Source organism: Nicotiana tabacum, chromosome 15 (genome assembly GCF_000715075.1).
Source record: "Nicotiana tabacum cultivar K326 chromosome 15, ASM71507v2, whole genome shotgun sequence".
Lineage (NCBI taxonomy): Eukaryota > Viridiplantae > Streptophyta > Magnoliopsida > Solanales > Solanaceae > Nicotiana > Nicotiana tabacum.
In genome coordinates, this window is record NC_134094.1 from 28,787,301 (window position 1) to 28,803,238 (window position 15,938).

The 15,938-nt window shown below is 41.7% G+C and overlaps 1 protein-coding gene across 1 annotated transcript; it reads left to right on the forward strand.

Moving 5' to 3' along the window:
- The first annotated feature begins 11,432 nt into the window (after window positions 1-11,432).
- On the forward strand, window positions 11,433-12,701 carry LOC107785666 (uncharacterized). The gene is made up of 3 exons (XM_016607017.2): window positions 11,433-11,534; window positions 11,616-12,004; window positions 12,092-12,701. Exons 1-3 carry the CDS (start codon window positions 11,433-11,435, stop codon window positions 12,699-12,701), a joined length of 1,101 nt encoding a protein of 366 aa, XP_016462503.2.
- Window positions 12,702-15,938: the final 3,237 nt, after the last annotated feature.

The following is a 15,938-nucleotide window of genomic DNA, read 5'->3' on the forward strand; positions in this document are numbered from 1 at the left end:
CAACCCCTCATCATGTTCTAAAATTCTCAACACCAGAGGGAATCAAAACAATCTACGGGGAGCAACCAGCCGAAAAGGAAATGTTTTCCATCGACGAAATGATTCCTATATCATCACTCTCATCGACAAAGGGGTCAAATTCAAAGGAAAAACATGATACCAAATAGCAATCACAAATGCTAGCCTCGACCCAACTAAAGAAGCAAAAGACGAATGAAGATGATGATTATGGGATCCCGCGATCCTTCATGGTCCCCGATGATTCCGACGCTACCAAATCAACGGTCGAAGAACTGGAGCAAATCACACTAATCAAACATCTGCCCGAACGAAAGGTATACCTGGGCACGGGGTTAAATCCCGAGCTCAGGAAAAAGCTTATTCAATTTCTTATAACTAACATGGAATGTTTTGCTTGGTCCCATCTTGACATGACATGGATCCCACCGGAAATCACCACTCACAAACTGAGCCTGGACCCTAAATTCTGCCCGGTGAAGCAAAAAAGAAGGCCCCAGTCCGAGGTCAAACATGCCTTCATCAAGGACGAGGTAACCAAACTTCTCAAAATAGGATCCATTCGGGAAGTAAAGTACCCCGAATGGTTAGCAAACGTAGTGATAGTCTGTGTAGATTATAAAGACCTGAATAAATCATGCCCCAAGGATTCTTTTCCTTTGCCTAATATCGATCGTATGATCGATGCCACGGCCGGCCGCGAGACTCTCAGTTTTCTCGATGCCTACTCCGTGTACAATTAGATACAGATGGACCCGGAGGATCAGATCTCGTTTATCACTAAGTACAGTACCTACTGTTATAATGTAATGCCATTCAGTCTAAAAAATGCTGGTGAAATTATCAACGCCTAGAAAATAGGATGTTCGAAGAACAAATAGGAAAATCAATGGAAGTTTATATTGATGACATGTTAGTTAAGTCCCTGCAAGCATAGGACTATTTAAAGCATTTGCAGGAGACTTTTGATATACTGAGGGAGTACAATATGAAGCTCAACCCCAAAAATTGTGCATTCGTGGTTGGCTCGGGCAAGTTTCTTGGTTTTATGGTGTCCAATCAGGGAATCGAGATCAACCCCGATAAAATCAAAGATATTGAGGATATCACGGTAGTGGATAATGTAAAGGTCGTTCAGAGGCTGACGGGGCGGATAGCCACCCTAGGACGATTCATTTCGAGATCCTTAGATAAGAGCCACCGATTTTTCTCGCTACTTAAGAAGAAGATCAATTTTGCATGGACTCTGGAATGCCAGCAAGCCTTGGAGGAACTAAAACGGTATTTATCCTGCCTGTCGTTGTTTCACACCCTGAAAGTGGATGAACAACTTTACCTATACTTGGCAGTCTCGGAGATAGCGGTAAGTGGAGTCCTGGTCCAAGAAGAACAAGGTATGCAATTCCCTATCTATTATGTTAGTCGGACTTTAGGTGAGGCCGAAACTAGATATCCACACTTAAAAAAAATTAGATCTTGCTTTAATAAGTGCCTCTAGGAAACCAAAACCATATTTCCAATGTCATCCAATATATGTCGTAACAACTTATCCCCTTCGAAATATTTTGCACAAACCCGAGCTTTCGGGTCGATTGGCCAAATGGGCCATAGAAATTAGTGGGTACTATATTGAGTATCGACCCCGAACCGCCATCAAGTCTCAAATCTTGGCGGACTTTATGGCTGACTTTACGCCGGCCTTCGTACCCGAGATTGAAAAAGAACTACTCATAAAATTGGGTACATTTTCGGGAGTCTGGACCCTCTTTACGGACGGTGCTTCGAACGCGAAGGGGTCCGGACTAGGCATCTTACTAAAATCACCCACAAGTAATGTAGTTAGATAGTCTATCAGAAATACAAAATTGACTAACAATGAGGCCGAGTATGAGGCCATGATTGCAGGTCTCAAACTAGCTAGAAGCTTGGGAGCGGAGGTCATAGAAGCTAAGTGTGATTCCCTCCTCGTGGTAAACCAAGTTAACGGGATTTTTGAAGTCCGAGAAGACCGAATGCAGAGGTACTTAGATAAACTATAGGTGACTCTACATCGATTTAAGGAATGGACCTTGCAACATGTACCTCGAGAATAGAATAGCGAGGCCGACGCTCTTGCAAACTTAGGTTCATCGGTCGAAGACGACGAACTCAACTCAGGGACCGTCGTACAACTCATGAGATCGGTAATTGAAGAAGTTCATGCCGAGATAAACTCCACAAGTTTAACCTCGTATTAGAGAAACAAATACATAGAATACTTAAAGAACGGGAAGCTTCCATTAGATCCAAAGGAGTCGAGAGCTTTGCGCACAAAGGCAGCACGGTTCACTTTGTCCGAAGATGGAACGCTATTTAGAAGGACGTCCGATGGCCCATTGGCAATATGTTTGGGACCGGGAGATGCCGACTACATCCTATGGGAAATTAACGAGGGCACTTGTGGAAATTATTCCGGTACCGATTCGCTAGTCCACAAAGTAATCAGAGCAGGGTACTATTGGACCGATATGGGCAAGGATGTAAGGGAGTTTGTTCAAAAATGCGACAAATGCCAAAGGCATGCGCCCATGATTCATCAACCCGGGGAACTACTCCACTCGATCATGTCCCCATGGCCCTTCATGAAATGGGGAATAGACATCATTGGCCCTCTCCCGTCGGCCCCAGGTAAGGTTTAGTTTATTTTGTTTATGACTGATTATTTCTCTAAATGGGTTGAAGCACAGGCTTTTGGGAAAGTCAGAGAAAAGGAAGTCATAGACTTCATTTGGGACCATATCATATGTCGATTTGGGATGCCCTCCGAGATTGTATATGATAATGGAAAATAATTCATCGGTAGCAAAGTGACTAAATTTCTCGAGGATCACAAGATCAAAAGGATCTTATCAACACCTTATCATCCCAACGGGAAAGGACAAGCCGAACTGACCAACAAAATCATCATCCAAAATCTTAAGAAGAGATTGACCAAAGCCAAAGGAAAATGGAGAGAAATACTACCCGAGGTTCTATGGGCATACCGCACAACATCAAAATCCAGTACCGGAGCAACACCGTTCTCGTTAGTATGTGGTGCCCAAGCTCTAATCCCGGTCGAGGTCGAAGAACCTAGCGTCAGGTTTCGATATGCAACAGAGGAGTCGAATAACGAGACCATGAATACGAGCCTAGAATTGTTGGACGAAAGACACGAAACCGCTCTCGTCCGATTGGCCGCCCAAAAATAGCGGATCGAAAGGTACTACAATCGAAAAGCCAATCTTCGACATTTTATCATCGGGGACTTGGTGCTAAGAAAAATCACCCTCAACATCCAAAATCTGAATGAAGGGAAACTCGGTCCGAACAGGGAAGGACCGTATCAAGTCCTCAAAATCATCAAAAAAGGATCCTACAAGCTTGGCATGATAAATGGCGAACAACTGTCGAGCAAATGGAACGTATCATACCTAAAATGATACTACTACTGAGGTGCGGCCCCTCCCATTTACATTTATATTTTAAACTAACCCTTGCTGGTGTTCGACCAGAAACAACGATGGATTCTTCGACACGAATCCTTTAGGTCTGAATGCACGCGTTGCACTCTTTTTCCCTTAGACCGATTTTTTCCCAAATGGGTTTTTCTCGGCGAGGTTTTTAACAAGGCAACCATTGATCGTGCTAACTTAGAACAATTCAATAGTATCCGAGGCTTCTCTACAATCAACCTCGAATACTGGGGGACATCTCGAATATCAACTTTGATGCGAGGAAGTTACTTCATAGCAGCAGGGTTTCAATAGGAAAAATTTGTAAGGGCCAAACGGTTGAATGAACCATGCCCGCGTAGTTTGCTCGAGCTCTGACACAGAACATGTATGCATGTATAATTATTTATAAAGAGAAGTATTTTTTCTTTACCGATATCTCGTGCCTTAGAAAAAAAATTTCTACTTTACAATTTCACGCTCTCGATCTATTATGTAAACAGGCTTAAGGGTCGACCATGACCAGAGTTTGGATGATTACCCCACGCTCAGGGACTGCCGTCCGAAAAATAAACGGGATCGAATTATTAAAACTCTGAGACCATAAGACCTTTTAGGCAACCCTCGATTCTTATAGGCCACGGCCACCCTACTCGGGACTGACACTTCGGGCAAGCTCTAAGTAAAACGGGAAAATAAGCCAAGGGGCAAATTTCGAACTAAAGAGGCTACAGCCGAATTAACACGGGTCGGAGACGTCCAAATTCCGTAACAAAATAGGCCTTCGAATTCTGTCATAAACCGATTAAAAAGGCTACCTCCGGCAAAATCATAAAAGGCTTCAATAATATCATGCCTCGAAAACTCTAATGAGTACAAAATTGTTCGAACTCTCAAACGATTCCTTATTTCATGCTAAGGCATTACAAGTTTTTTGCAAATACAAATGATAAGAAAAACATTAAGCCGAAAAGGGGAGAAAGCCATAAATAATCTTTTTATAAAAGCCTAAGGGTTGTTTTTTGCTTTGAGTTCGAGAGACCATCCTCGCTCAAATAAAAACCTAAGGATTACCTTACTTCGAGTTCGAGCAAGCACTCACTCGATCGTAAAGCCTAAGGGCTATACTAGTTTGGTTTCAATCAAATTGTCTAAACCTCAGACCTTAGAATATAACTTCATAATTTTATAAAGTAGAAAGGAAGAAAGTTTTTATATATATTTCAAAAATCATTTACAAGGGCAGCATGGCCCGATCAAATTTCCCTACAAAAGACCGAAACGGTCTTTAAAGAAACATAAAAAATACTAATCCTAAAGGACTTAGTCTTCTCCGGGAGCAACATCTTCGCCCTCGAGGTCTCCTTTGCTTTCAGATCCGCTCATACTCCCAGAATCATCATCATCAGGAAAGGCCAACACTCTGGTTTTGGCTTCAATCTCCTTGGCATTCTCCATCTCGACTGTAAGATCAAAGCCACGAGCATGGATCTCCTCGAGAGTCTCCCTTCAAGACTGGCATTTAGCATGCTCGGCAACCCAGTTTGCTAGAACTTGAGCATCCTTGACAACCTCCTTTGCTCGAACCTGAGCAGCTTCAGCGTCGGAGCAATAGACGACCACCATTGCATCAGCATTAGCCTTGGCCATTTCGACCTCCGATTTGGCCACTGCAAGTTTTGTGGCTAGCCTCTCTCGATCGAAAGTTGCCGAACCCAACCGAGACTGGAATTCCTCAATTTTCTTGGCTTGCACCAAGGCCTTCTCTTTCAAGCTTCGGAGTTGGGTCTCAGCCAAGGCCAGTTGAGCTCGGGCAGCCTCTTTTTCTAAGGCAAGGCGGTTTATGTTCTTCTTCCACACCTCGGCCTCCGCTTTCACTACATCCACTTCCCCATGAAGCTGCCTAGCCATATCGAGCTTTTTTTGGACCTGTGGGACCGAACTGTTAGCCATCACGCCTGAGTCAGTCTCATTAACTTCAAAGATCCTTTTTACCTGCTCGTCCAGATCAACTTGTTCTTTCCAAGCTACTTCTAGCTCAGCCCAAAGTCCTTTTGCTTCCCCTTCTCTCTGCTCATTGAGAAGCTTGAAGACATCTCTCTCCTTAGTAAGCCCTCGAATTTCGGCTTCGTACCGGCTCAGCTCCCATCGTGATCGAAAGAAAGCTTCATGATGAAGCACAAAAGCCTACAAAATAGAAAGAAGGAATTATACACGGGAAGAATAGTACAAGTATGAAAATTGATAAAGAAAATATGAACTAACTCAGTTTAGGGCCTGTTGGGCTTCGTTGAAAAGACAAGGCACTCCCACCTCGCCCGAGCTCTTCTAAGTCACTCAGACTGATGATATCTTCTACCCCAACAAAATAACCACGGAAAGGATCTTCCTCTCCATGGGCTCCCTCCCCGTGAAAAGTCTCCACGGCGTGAGCATCGCATATCATCGATTGGAAAAATGAAGGAAACGAGGGGGAATCCCCGACCTCTATTGCCCCAAGTAGGTCTTTTGGGGCGTCGCTTCCGTCTTGGGGAGTCTCTAGCCCAGTTTCTGTACCAGCATCCACCGCCTCTTCAACGGTCTCTTCGCCCTGAGGTAAAGAATCTTCGGTTCCCCTCGGCTCGAAACTTGGGCCGAAGTCTCCTCCTCGACCTCATCAAGCCTAGACAGAGCAGTATCAACTCCCACCGGTTCCAAAGTTTTTCGAATCTCGGTGCTAGCTCACACACGGGCCACCAGCACGGAATCATCATCATCTTCTTATTCTTCCCTTAGTCTTTGGACTGACTCCATAGTCAGTGAGACTGTGTTCCCCTTGGGTTTACGGGCTGCTCTTTTCTTGGGTTTTTGACCCTCGGAGTTCGAGGCCCTTTTTATCTTATTCTCCTTCGCCGGTTTTGAGATAGGTGGTAAAACTTCTTCATCACTGGATGGGGGTCTCATAGTCGTATCCTTTCCGAGACCTACAAAAGGAGAAAGTAAGTAAACTCATGTTTGAAAAAATGCTTGAACGATAGGCAAATCGGTAAGTTAGGAAGAAGGCTTACCATGAGTACGAGCCTCCCACTGGCCCTTTGACAAATCATGCCATGCGCGCTCGGCATATGTTGACGTCGAAACCAGGCTCCTGACCTAGATCTCGAGGTGGGGAATCGTACCCGGCATCCAAGCAATGGTTGCATCGAGAAAAACACTGATAAGAAAATATAAAGAAGTAAAAACAACGAACAAAAATTAAAGATGGAATCATGCTTACATTTCATATTCTATTTCTCAGGAAATGGCATGCTCTCAGCCAGGATTAGGTCCGTGGTCTTCACCCGAATGAACCGGCCCATCCAGCCCCAATATTTGTCTTTATCTATACTCGAGATGAGCGCCTTGGTGGCCCGGCGTTGAAGCTTTATCAGCCCACCTCGATAAAGTCGAGGGCTATATAATCTTATGAGGTGGTCAAGGGTGAAGGGAAGTTCGTCGATTTTGCTCATGAAGAAACGGAGCAGTATCACGATCCTCCAGAAAGAAGGGCAATTTGGCCGAGGGTCACCTGGTATTTCTTGCAGTAGTCTACGATGACCGGATCGAGGGGACCCAACGTGAAAGGATAAGTGTAAACACTCAAGAACCCTTCCATGTGGGTGGTGATCGCTTCTTCCGGTGCCGGTATCATAACTTCCTTGTTTTCCCAGTTGCAATCTTTCTTCACCAGATCAAGGAGGCTTTTGGATATCGAGCATATATATCTTGATACCGGCTCGGATCGACCAGGAACCGATGAGGGTTTCTTAACCTTAAAGTCGGAATCAATGACACACCCCCCGGGAATAAGTTCTTCAGGGCATGGCTCCACCATTGGTTTCTCGCCGGCCGACCAAGATGAGGAAGCAACCTCTTTCTGCGAAACAGTTTTAGATGTTTTGGCCATTTAGTTTTTCTGGGCAAAGAAGAATGGAGAGTGAAGTATTTGGTGTTTTAGGAAGAACAAGCAAAGAAACTCAAAAATCTGAAGATAGAAAGCTTTGGAGAAGGCGAATAACTATGAAGATTGGAATGAAAAAGATTTGAAAGTAAAAGTTTGAAATAATGAAGAGGGGGCTATTTATCGGTTTCACAATGACGGTTCAAAATTAGTAGTGGCCGACCATCGACTAACGTGTATTTAATGCCTTGGTAACTGAACCGACGGGACGTTTGTCGCATACGTCACAATTGGGCTCGTCGCTGATGTCATTGCTCTTCTAATTGGAGTTCAAAAATTCATATCGTTTCTCGCTATCTTCTTTCCAAGAAATGAGGGGACTACATGTATACGGTCAAAACCGAGTTTGCCCTCTAAGATTGGAACATGATGGATCGAAGTTCATCATTATAATATCGTGCCATGATGCGAAGTTAGGTTGTCGAGCTCGAGCCCCAGAGACCGATCAAGATCGAGATTGGCCAAGATCGAGCTCGAGACCCAGAAACCGATCAAGATCGAGATCATCCAAGATCGAGCTCGAGAACCGGAGACCGATCAAGACAGAGATCGGCCAAAATCGAGGTCGAACAAATCGAGACCAATCAAGATCGAGCCAAGAAACAAAAAAGACCTTATAGCCGTAATTAGGGGGAGAATCTCGGCGGAAACCATGGCACAAATCAAGGAGAGACTAATTAATTAATCTATCATGGGATCCCCACCATGTATTTTTAATTATATTCAAAATAAGATTTCCCCACTATATTAAGGGTTGTTATTATCTGTACATAAAGAGGTCAGATTCATTTAGATTTATAGAACATAAAGCAAATACTATCCTTTTCAGGGCTTTGATATTTAGTCATATTGTTCCCCTATCAATAACTCTCCATTCAATTTGAAGGTGATAAAACTTGAAGGCTTAGGCTAATTAATTCGTTCGGTTTGCATTCATTTTTCTTTTACAGCTAATTTCAATATTCATTTACTTATTTTTTCCAATTTGTACTAAGTTACACTACGTATCCTTAGAACTATGTATAAATTCAATTGCTATCCATTTTTCAGGTAAACAACATCTAATCAGCTCCATACTGCAATTAAAAGTGCCTCAGAATTTGATAGCATTGTTGATAACCAAGGTCTATCTCCCAGAGTCAAACCAGCCCAGTACAATACTAGAAGCAAAGTCACCAGTTTTAAAACTCCACCAAAATCCAAAAAAACCAAATATCTTTAATGATTAGTACAATCATTTGGAATGCTAGAGGCATCAGAACTGCTGGTGCACTTGAAAGACTCAAAACTTTGAAACAACTTTATAAATTATCCTTCATTTCTGTTCTGTAACCTTTTTTAGACAACAACCATATCAACCTATATAAAATCCAATTATCTATGGACCACTCAGCCTCAAACATCAACAACAAAATCTGGGTTTTCTGGGATAATGAGTTCAATAGTACTGTCTTGAACCATGATGAACAACAACTTACCATAGAGTTGAAGCATGTAGAAGCATGTAGAAGCCGTCCATATCACTATTGTTTATGCCAAATTCAATATTGTCCTTAGAAGACCTCTCTGGGATTTCTTGAGGCATAAATCCATGGTATGTATTATACCATGGTGTGTTATAGGTGACTTCAATGTCATTGCTTCTGCTGCTGAGAAGATTGGTGGCCTTCCCTATCAGATTAACAAGGGCATGGACTTTATCAGTATGATTGAAGACTGTGGACTTCATGATCTTGGCTATTCTGGATCAAGATGCGCCTGGTCCAATGGCAGAGGGTAGTGTTCTATTGTGTGGAAGAGACTTGACAGGGGTATTGTTAATGATCACTGGCTTTCCTCCTTCCCTGCTACTACAATTAAACACCTAGCCTCTATAGGTTCAAACCATAATCCCCTATTTATGGAACTAAATATTAGGCACGACAGTGGCAAGAGGTATTTCAAATTCCTCAATTGTTGGGTCGATCATGAAGGCTTCATGCCTTTAGTTACTAAGGTCTGGAACAAGGAATTACGTGGGAATGCTATGTGTATTTTCCATCAGAAGCTCAAAACTTTATCAAATGCATTGAGTACTTAGTCTAGGCAAGAGTATGGAGATATTTTTCAAAAAACCAAGGAATATGAGGAACAAGTGAAGCAAGCATAAATGATTTGGGCTCAATCTAATCAAGTAGCTGACAGAATAAAGCTTCAAGAGTTAACTGCAAAATACATTAGATACATGATACTAGATGAGAGTATTCTAAAATAAAAGACTCAACTGCACTGGTTCAAGGATGGGGATGCTAATACAAGTTATTTCCACAGCTTAATCAGAGGAAGAAGAAGGAAAATATTCATTCACAAGATCAAAGATGCAAATGGAGATTGGGTTCAATGTGATGAAAATATTGGAGATGCAGCTTGTGAATACTATCATGAGTTGTTTTCAGATCCTGGGGGAGTTATCAGGGAAGACCTGCTATCCTGTATTTCTCATATGCTCTCTGTAGAAGACAATGCTACTCTAACACAGGACCCTACCATCTCTGAACTGAAGCAAGTAGTTTTCTCCATGAGCCCTACAAGTGCAGCAGGCCCTGGTGGCATGAATGGCAAGTTCTTGCAAGTCTGTTGGGAGGTGATCAAGACTGACCTACAAAATATGGTCCTGGATTTCTTTGGAGGATACACTATGCCCAAATACATGACCAATGCATGTCTAGTAATGCTGTCTAAAGTTAAATTCTCTAATTTCTTAACAGAGTTCAGGCCCATCAGCTTAAGCAACTTTGTCAACAAAGTAATTTCTAAGATCTTGTGTTCAAGATTGGGCCACATTCTTCCAAGAATCATTTTAGCCAACCAATATGGATTTGTTAAAGGGAGAAGCATATCTGAGAACATAATGCTTGCTCAAGAAATTGTGCAGGGAATCAAAAAACCAAATAAAGAATCTAATATAGTTATCAAGTTAGATATGGCAAAGGCCTATGACAGAGTATCCTGGAGCTATACTTGTATCATGCTGAGGAGAATGGGTTTTAATGAACTCTTTATGTACAAGATCTGGAGAACCATGTCCAATAACTGGTACTCAGTTATTGTTAATGGAACCAGGTTTGGCTTCTTCAAATCTACCAGAAGATTGAAATAAGGGGATCCATTGGCACCGGGACTATTCATCATAGTAGCAGAACTCATATCCAAAAATGCTCAATATGCTTGGCCATGATCAATTTTTTAATGGCTTCTACATGGAGAAGAGGGGGCCACAAATCAAACATCTGAGCTTTGCAGATGACATAATCATATTCACATCTGGAGGCAGAAAATCTCTTCATAAGATCATGATGATTTTGGATAATTATGAAGACATCTCAGGCCAACATATCAACAGGCACAAAAGTCATTTTATGACTTCTCCTTGTGCATTCCCAGCTACTATCAGAAGGGTGCAAGATGTGACAGGTTTCACTAAGAAGGAATCCCCCCTTACCTACTTGGGCTGCCCCCTCTACACTGGAAGAAAGAGAATTGTCCACTTTAATGACCTTGTGGACAAAGTAGTGGGCAGAATCAAAGGTTGGCAAAGAAAGATGATGTCTTATGGAGGAAGAGAAACTTTGATTAGATATGTTCTGCAGTCTCTTCCTGTCCATCTCCTTTCAGCTGTCTCACCTCCAAAGAGTGTAATGAAGCATATACAAAAGCTAGCAGCAAATTTCTTTTGGAGCATGGAAAAAGATAAAAACAATTACCATTGGGCTTAATGGCAGAAACTGTCATACCCACAGGAGGAAGGAGGAATTGCATTTAGGTCTATATAAGATACTTGCACATCAATGGAGTTCAAACAATGGTGGTTGTTCAGAACTAAACCATCATTGCGGAGCAACTTCTTGAGAGCCAAATTTTGTCAGAGATCTAACCCTATTTCAAAAAAATGGAAATTTGTCCAATCACACGCATGGAAAAGAATGACGATGAACAGGAAAAAAACTGAAGACTACATCAGATGGAATCTCCACTCTAACAATTGCAGCTTATGGTGGGACAACTGGTTAGGCACTGGTCCTCTTGTAGGTTTTAGAAATGGAGGACCTAAGCCAGGCAACATCAAAGTATCATAGTTTTGGGATAATGGCCAATGGTGTTTTCAGAAATTGAATGGATTTGCTCCTACTCACAAAATTTCAGAAATCATGCACACTCTTATTCAATATAGACCTGCTGCCTTGGACAAGGCTATTTGGACACCCAATATCATAGGAAAGTTCACTAACAAACTAACTTGGCACAAAAAGATACCCTTTAAATGGTCCTTTTGTGTATGGAGGGCCCTCAGAAATAAGCTACCAACAGATGACAAGGTGCTTCAGTTCAGCAGCCTTACTGTAACTAGATGTGTGTGTTGCAACACACCAGCAGCAGGGAATGCTGACCACATTTTCAGTCATGGTAACTTTGCCAAACTAGTTTGGAGAAAATATGGAGGGCCTGCTGGTGTCCAAACAGAAGATCTAACTCTAAGACTACTCCTCATGAAATGGTGGCTCATAAAGAGATCAAATGAAGTAGATAAATTGATCCTTGACACACTGCCTATCATCATCTCATGGAATCTGTGAAAAAATAGGTGCAGTGCAAAATATGGTGCTAAAACTTCTTCCCTGACTAGAGTACTCCACTCTATTGATGCTGACATTCAATTGCTACTGAGTACCAACTACCCCACCATAAAATTGTCACTCAACTGGACTGAACTATATGGCTGCATTGAAAATATTCAGCATCACACCTCTATCAAAAAGGTAGCTTGGACAAGACCTGACACTACATCTGGAGAAATTAACACTGATGGTAGTGCTCTAACAAATTCTGGGTTGACTGGAGCTGGAGTTATTATCAGAGGAAGTTATGGTGAGTTCATTCTTGCCTTAACCTGTCCCTTAGGTGAAGGCACCAACAATTCAGCAGAAACAAAAGCAGCCATTTTAGGAGTTCAATGGTGTATTGCCAATGGTTTTACCAAAATACACTTGGAAGCAGATTCATCACTATTGAGTCATTGGCTCAACAATGATGGTGAGCCACCTTGGACACTACAGATACAAGTGCAGAAGCTGCAAAGCCTACTCCAACAGTGTGAGAAAATCTATTTTTCACATGTGTATAGGGAAGCCAATTGCCCAGCTGATTCTTTGTCAAAGCTTAGCCACAATCTGTTAACCATAACTAATTATTAGTCCATTCAATCCCTTCCTAATCATATCATAGGTCAGGTTCAGCAGGATCTTCTTGGCACACCTGCTTTTAGACACAAAAAAGCTACTAGGATCATCATACCACCACAACTTGCCTCTACTTCCAATTCATCATATGGTTCTGGTTGAAAAATATGAACTCAGGGGAGCAGACCTAATTTTCGAATCTACCATGAACAGTAGAATGGGAAAATTGTGCACCATGCAACAGTTAAATTCCATCCAGCCTTTAATATGGTGGAGAAATGACATCAGTAGAACAAAGGGCATACACCATAACCAAGCACAACAGGGAGAGGAAAGGAGGCCAGTTTTTACACTAACCTTGTTTCATATTTTTGCAGGAACATTAGGCATACTCAGAGTATTGGATGACATTAAATATGTGGTATTAGCACCTTGTGTGCTCATTCTGTTGAATGGTGGCCAATGCAATTGGATATGCCAACTCATTCTTGACCCTCAGCTGCAGCAGGTCCATCTCCAGCAATATGCCACTGCAGAGTACCAGCTGAACAGTCTCAGGAGTCCAAACTTAGCAAGCATGAATAGTCCAAACACTAGTATCCTGCAGCAAAAAACAAGACACTACACCAGATTCCTAAGAAGCCAGAAGCCATCAGTTCAACATGCTTGTTTCAAGAATTTTTTGGAACATACCAGGGATTTAGAACCGGTGTATGAATTCATTAGCATCGACAACAATTGGATGGTTCAAATTTGTAGATTAGTATTTTTCATTTATCATTATGCTACTGCTTGTACTTGGTAGCAATAGCAATTGTCCTTCTTTGTTCTATTACTGTCACGACCCAAAATCCAACTAGTCGTAATGGCACCTAGCCCAACCCGCTAGGTAAGCCAACTTTCAACTATCCAATTCCAATAACAATTATTAAAGCAATTTAAGTAAATAAAGATCTTAATCTTATACATTCTCCAAGAACTAGTAGTACAAATCATGAGCTTCTAAGAATAGAGTTTACAAAGCGGAAATGAATTAAATACATAGTCTGTTTGAATAGTACATAAACAGAGTTTTTATAAATCTAAGGCTACCATGAACAAGAGGCAGCTACAACAGGAACGCGGGTATTTCTTCAAATCCGGCAACCATCGAGCACAGCAACAACAGCATCCAACATCTGTACGCAATGTGCAAAAGTGTAGTATCAGCACAACCGACCCCATGTACTGAGTAAGTAACAAACCTAGCCTTACGTTAAAAGTAGTGACGAGCTTTTACCAAGGTCGGTTCCCAAACCAATAGTCCACAACAGTCCATAACAACGTAAAGCAAATAATACCAGAAGTAACTTAGAGATAAAAATACTCAGCTAAATCATGATCTTTACGGACAACTCACATGTTGCACGACCAACTCACGTGCTATAATAATATCTGGATTCGTACGGACAACTCACGTGCTATAATAATATCTGGATCCGCACGGACAACTCACGTGCTATAATAAAGCATATAAGGTCTGCTGCAGGCGGGCAACCCCGATCCACATAATAATCCTCACAATCAGGCCCTTGGCCTCACTCAGTCATCAATCTTTCCAGTCTCTCTCTCATGGGCTCACAATGTCATGAAAATAGCCCTAAAATTATGATATGATGTATCAATAAATAACAACAGAGACTGAGATATGATATGTAATGACATGAATATGACTGAGTATGAATTTTTAATTTAAAATAAATAATTCACAGCAATATGACCTCTGTGGGTCTCCATAATACTGGCACATAGCCTCAATATGATTTTTAATATGCTTTTCAGCTCAATTTCTTTAACACATAGAACCGCATGGAAAATGCCAAAATTATTTAATTACAAAATTCCACAAAAACAATTATGTAATAATTTCTATAGTGCACGCTCACACGCCCACACGCCCGTCACCTAGCATATGCGTCACCTCCCAACAATTCACATAATATATATATTCAGGGTTCATACCCTCAACTCCAAGATTAGAATAGTTACTTACCTCGAACAAGCCAAATCCAATGTCGAGCAAGCTAAGTAATGCTCCAGAAATTCCATTCTGTGCGTATCAACTTCCAAACGGCTCGAATCTAGTCACAATTAATTTGATTCAGCCCACAAAAATTATAAGAATTTATACCATATCAAAATACTAATATTTTTCACAAAATCTGAAATTACGCCCAAAAATATTACATGTGGGACCCGCATCTCGAAATCCAACAAAACTCATAAAATACAACAACCCATCCAATTACAAGTTCAACCATACTAATTTCACTCAAATCCGACTCCGAATCGTTATTCAAACTCGAAACATTCGTTTTGTGACATTATAGAAAATTTCTTCTATTTCTCTTGAAGATTCGATAATCTTACACCAAAAATGAAGATTAATTCATGAAATATAATTACAAGGGAGTCAAGAACACTTACCCCAAGTTGTGTGGAAACTTTCCTCTCCAAAATCGCCCAAACCGAGCTTCTAAATCCGAAAATGGGTGAAAAATGTCTAACCCTCGAATATAAAGGTTCTGTCCAGTCAATCCGCATATGCAAAGAGTATTTGCACACCTGCGTCTCCGCTTGTGCGAGAAAAACGTCGCATTTGCGGACTTGACTTGCCTGCCCAGTATGCGCATCTGCGAGGAAACCATCGCATTTGCGGGAAAGACATCGCAGATGCAAAAATTCTCAACTTCCAGCCATCTCGCTTCTGCGCGCATCCTTCCGCATCTGTGCTCACGCAGATGCGGAATTTTCCCTCGCACCTGTGATCAATGCTTCACAGCCCCCTGCCCGCATCTGCGCTTTCCAGGCTCGCTTCTGCGAGCTCGCACCTGCGATGGAATTTCCGCAGGTGCGATTGCATTCTAAGTCCAAATTTGATCTGTTAACCATCCGAAACTCACCCGAGCCCCTCGGGACCCCGTCCGAACATACCAACAAGTCCCATAACATAACACGGACCTACTCGAGGCCTCAAAACACACATAACAATATCAATATGATGAATCACACCTCAATTCGAAATTATTAAACTTTGAAACTTCAAATTCTATATCTTGTGCCGAAACACATCAATAAATCTGGAATGACTTCAAATTTTTCACACAAGTCACATTTCACATTACGGACCTATTCCAATTTCCAGAATTGAATTTCGACCCTGATATAAAAAAATCAACTCCCCGGTCAAACTTACCAAAAATTCAATTTTTT

Coding starts and splice junctions, on each gene's coding strand:
- LOC107785666 (XM_016607017.2), top strand. CDS start 11,433: ATGACGATGAACAGGAAAAAAACTGAAGACTACATCAGATGGAATCTC. Junction 11,535..11,615: donor GGTTAGGCACTGGTCCTCTT/GTAGGTTTTAGA, acceptor TGGTGTTTTCAG/AAATTGAATGGATTTGCTCC. Junction 12,005..12,091: donor AGACTACTCCTCATGAAATG/GTGGCTCATAAA, acceptor GTGAAAAAATAG/GTGCAGTGCAAAATATGGTG.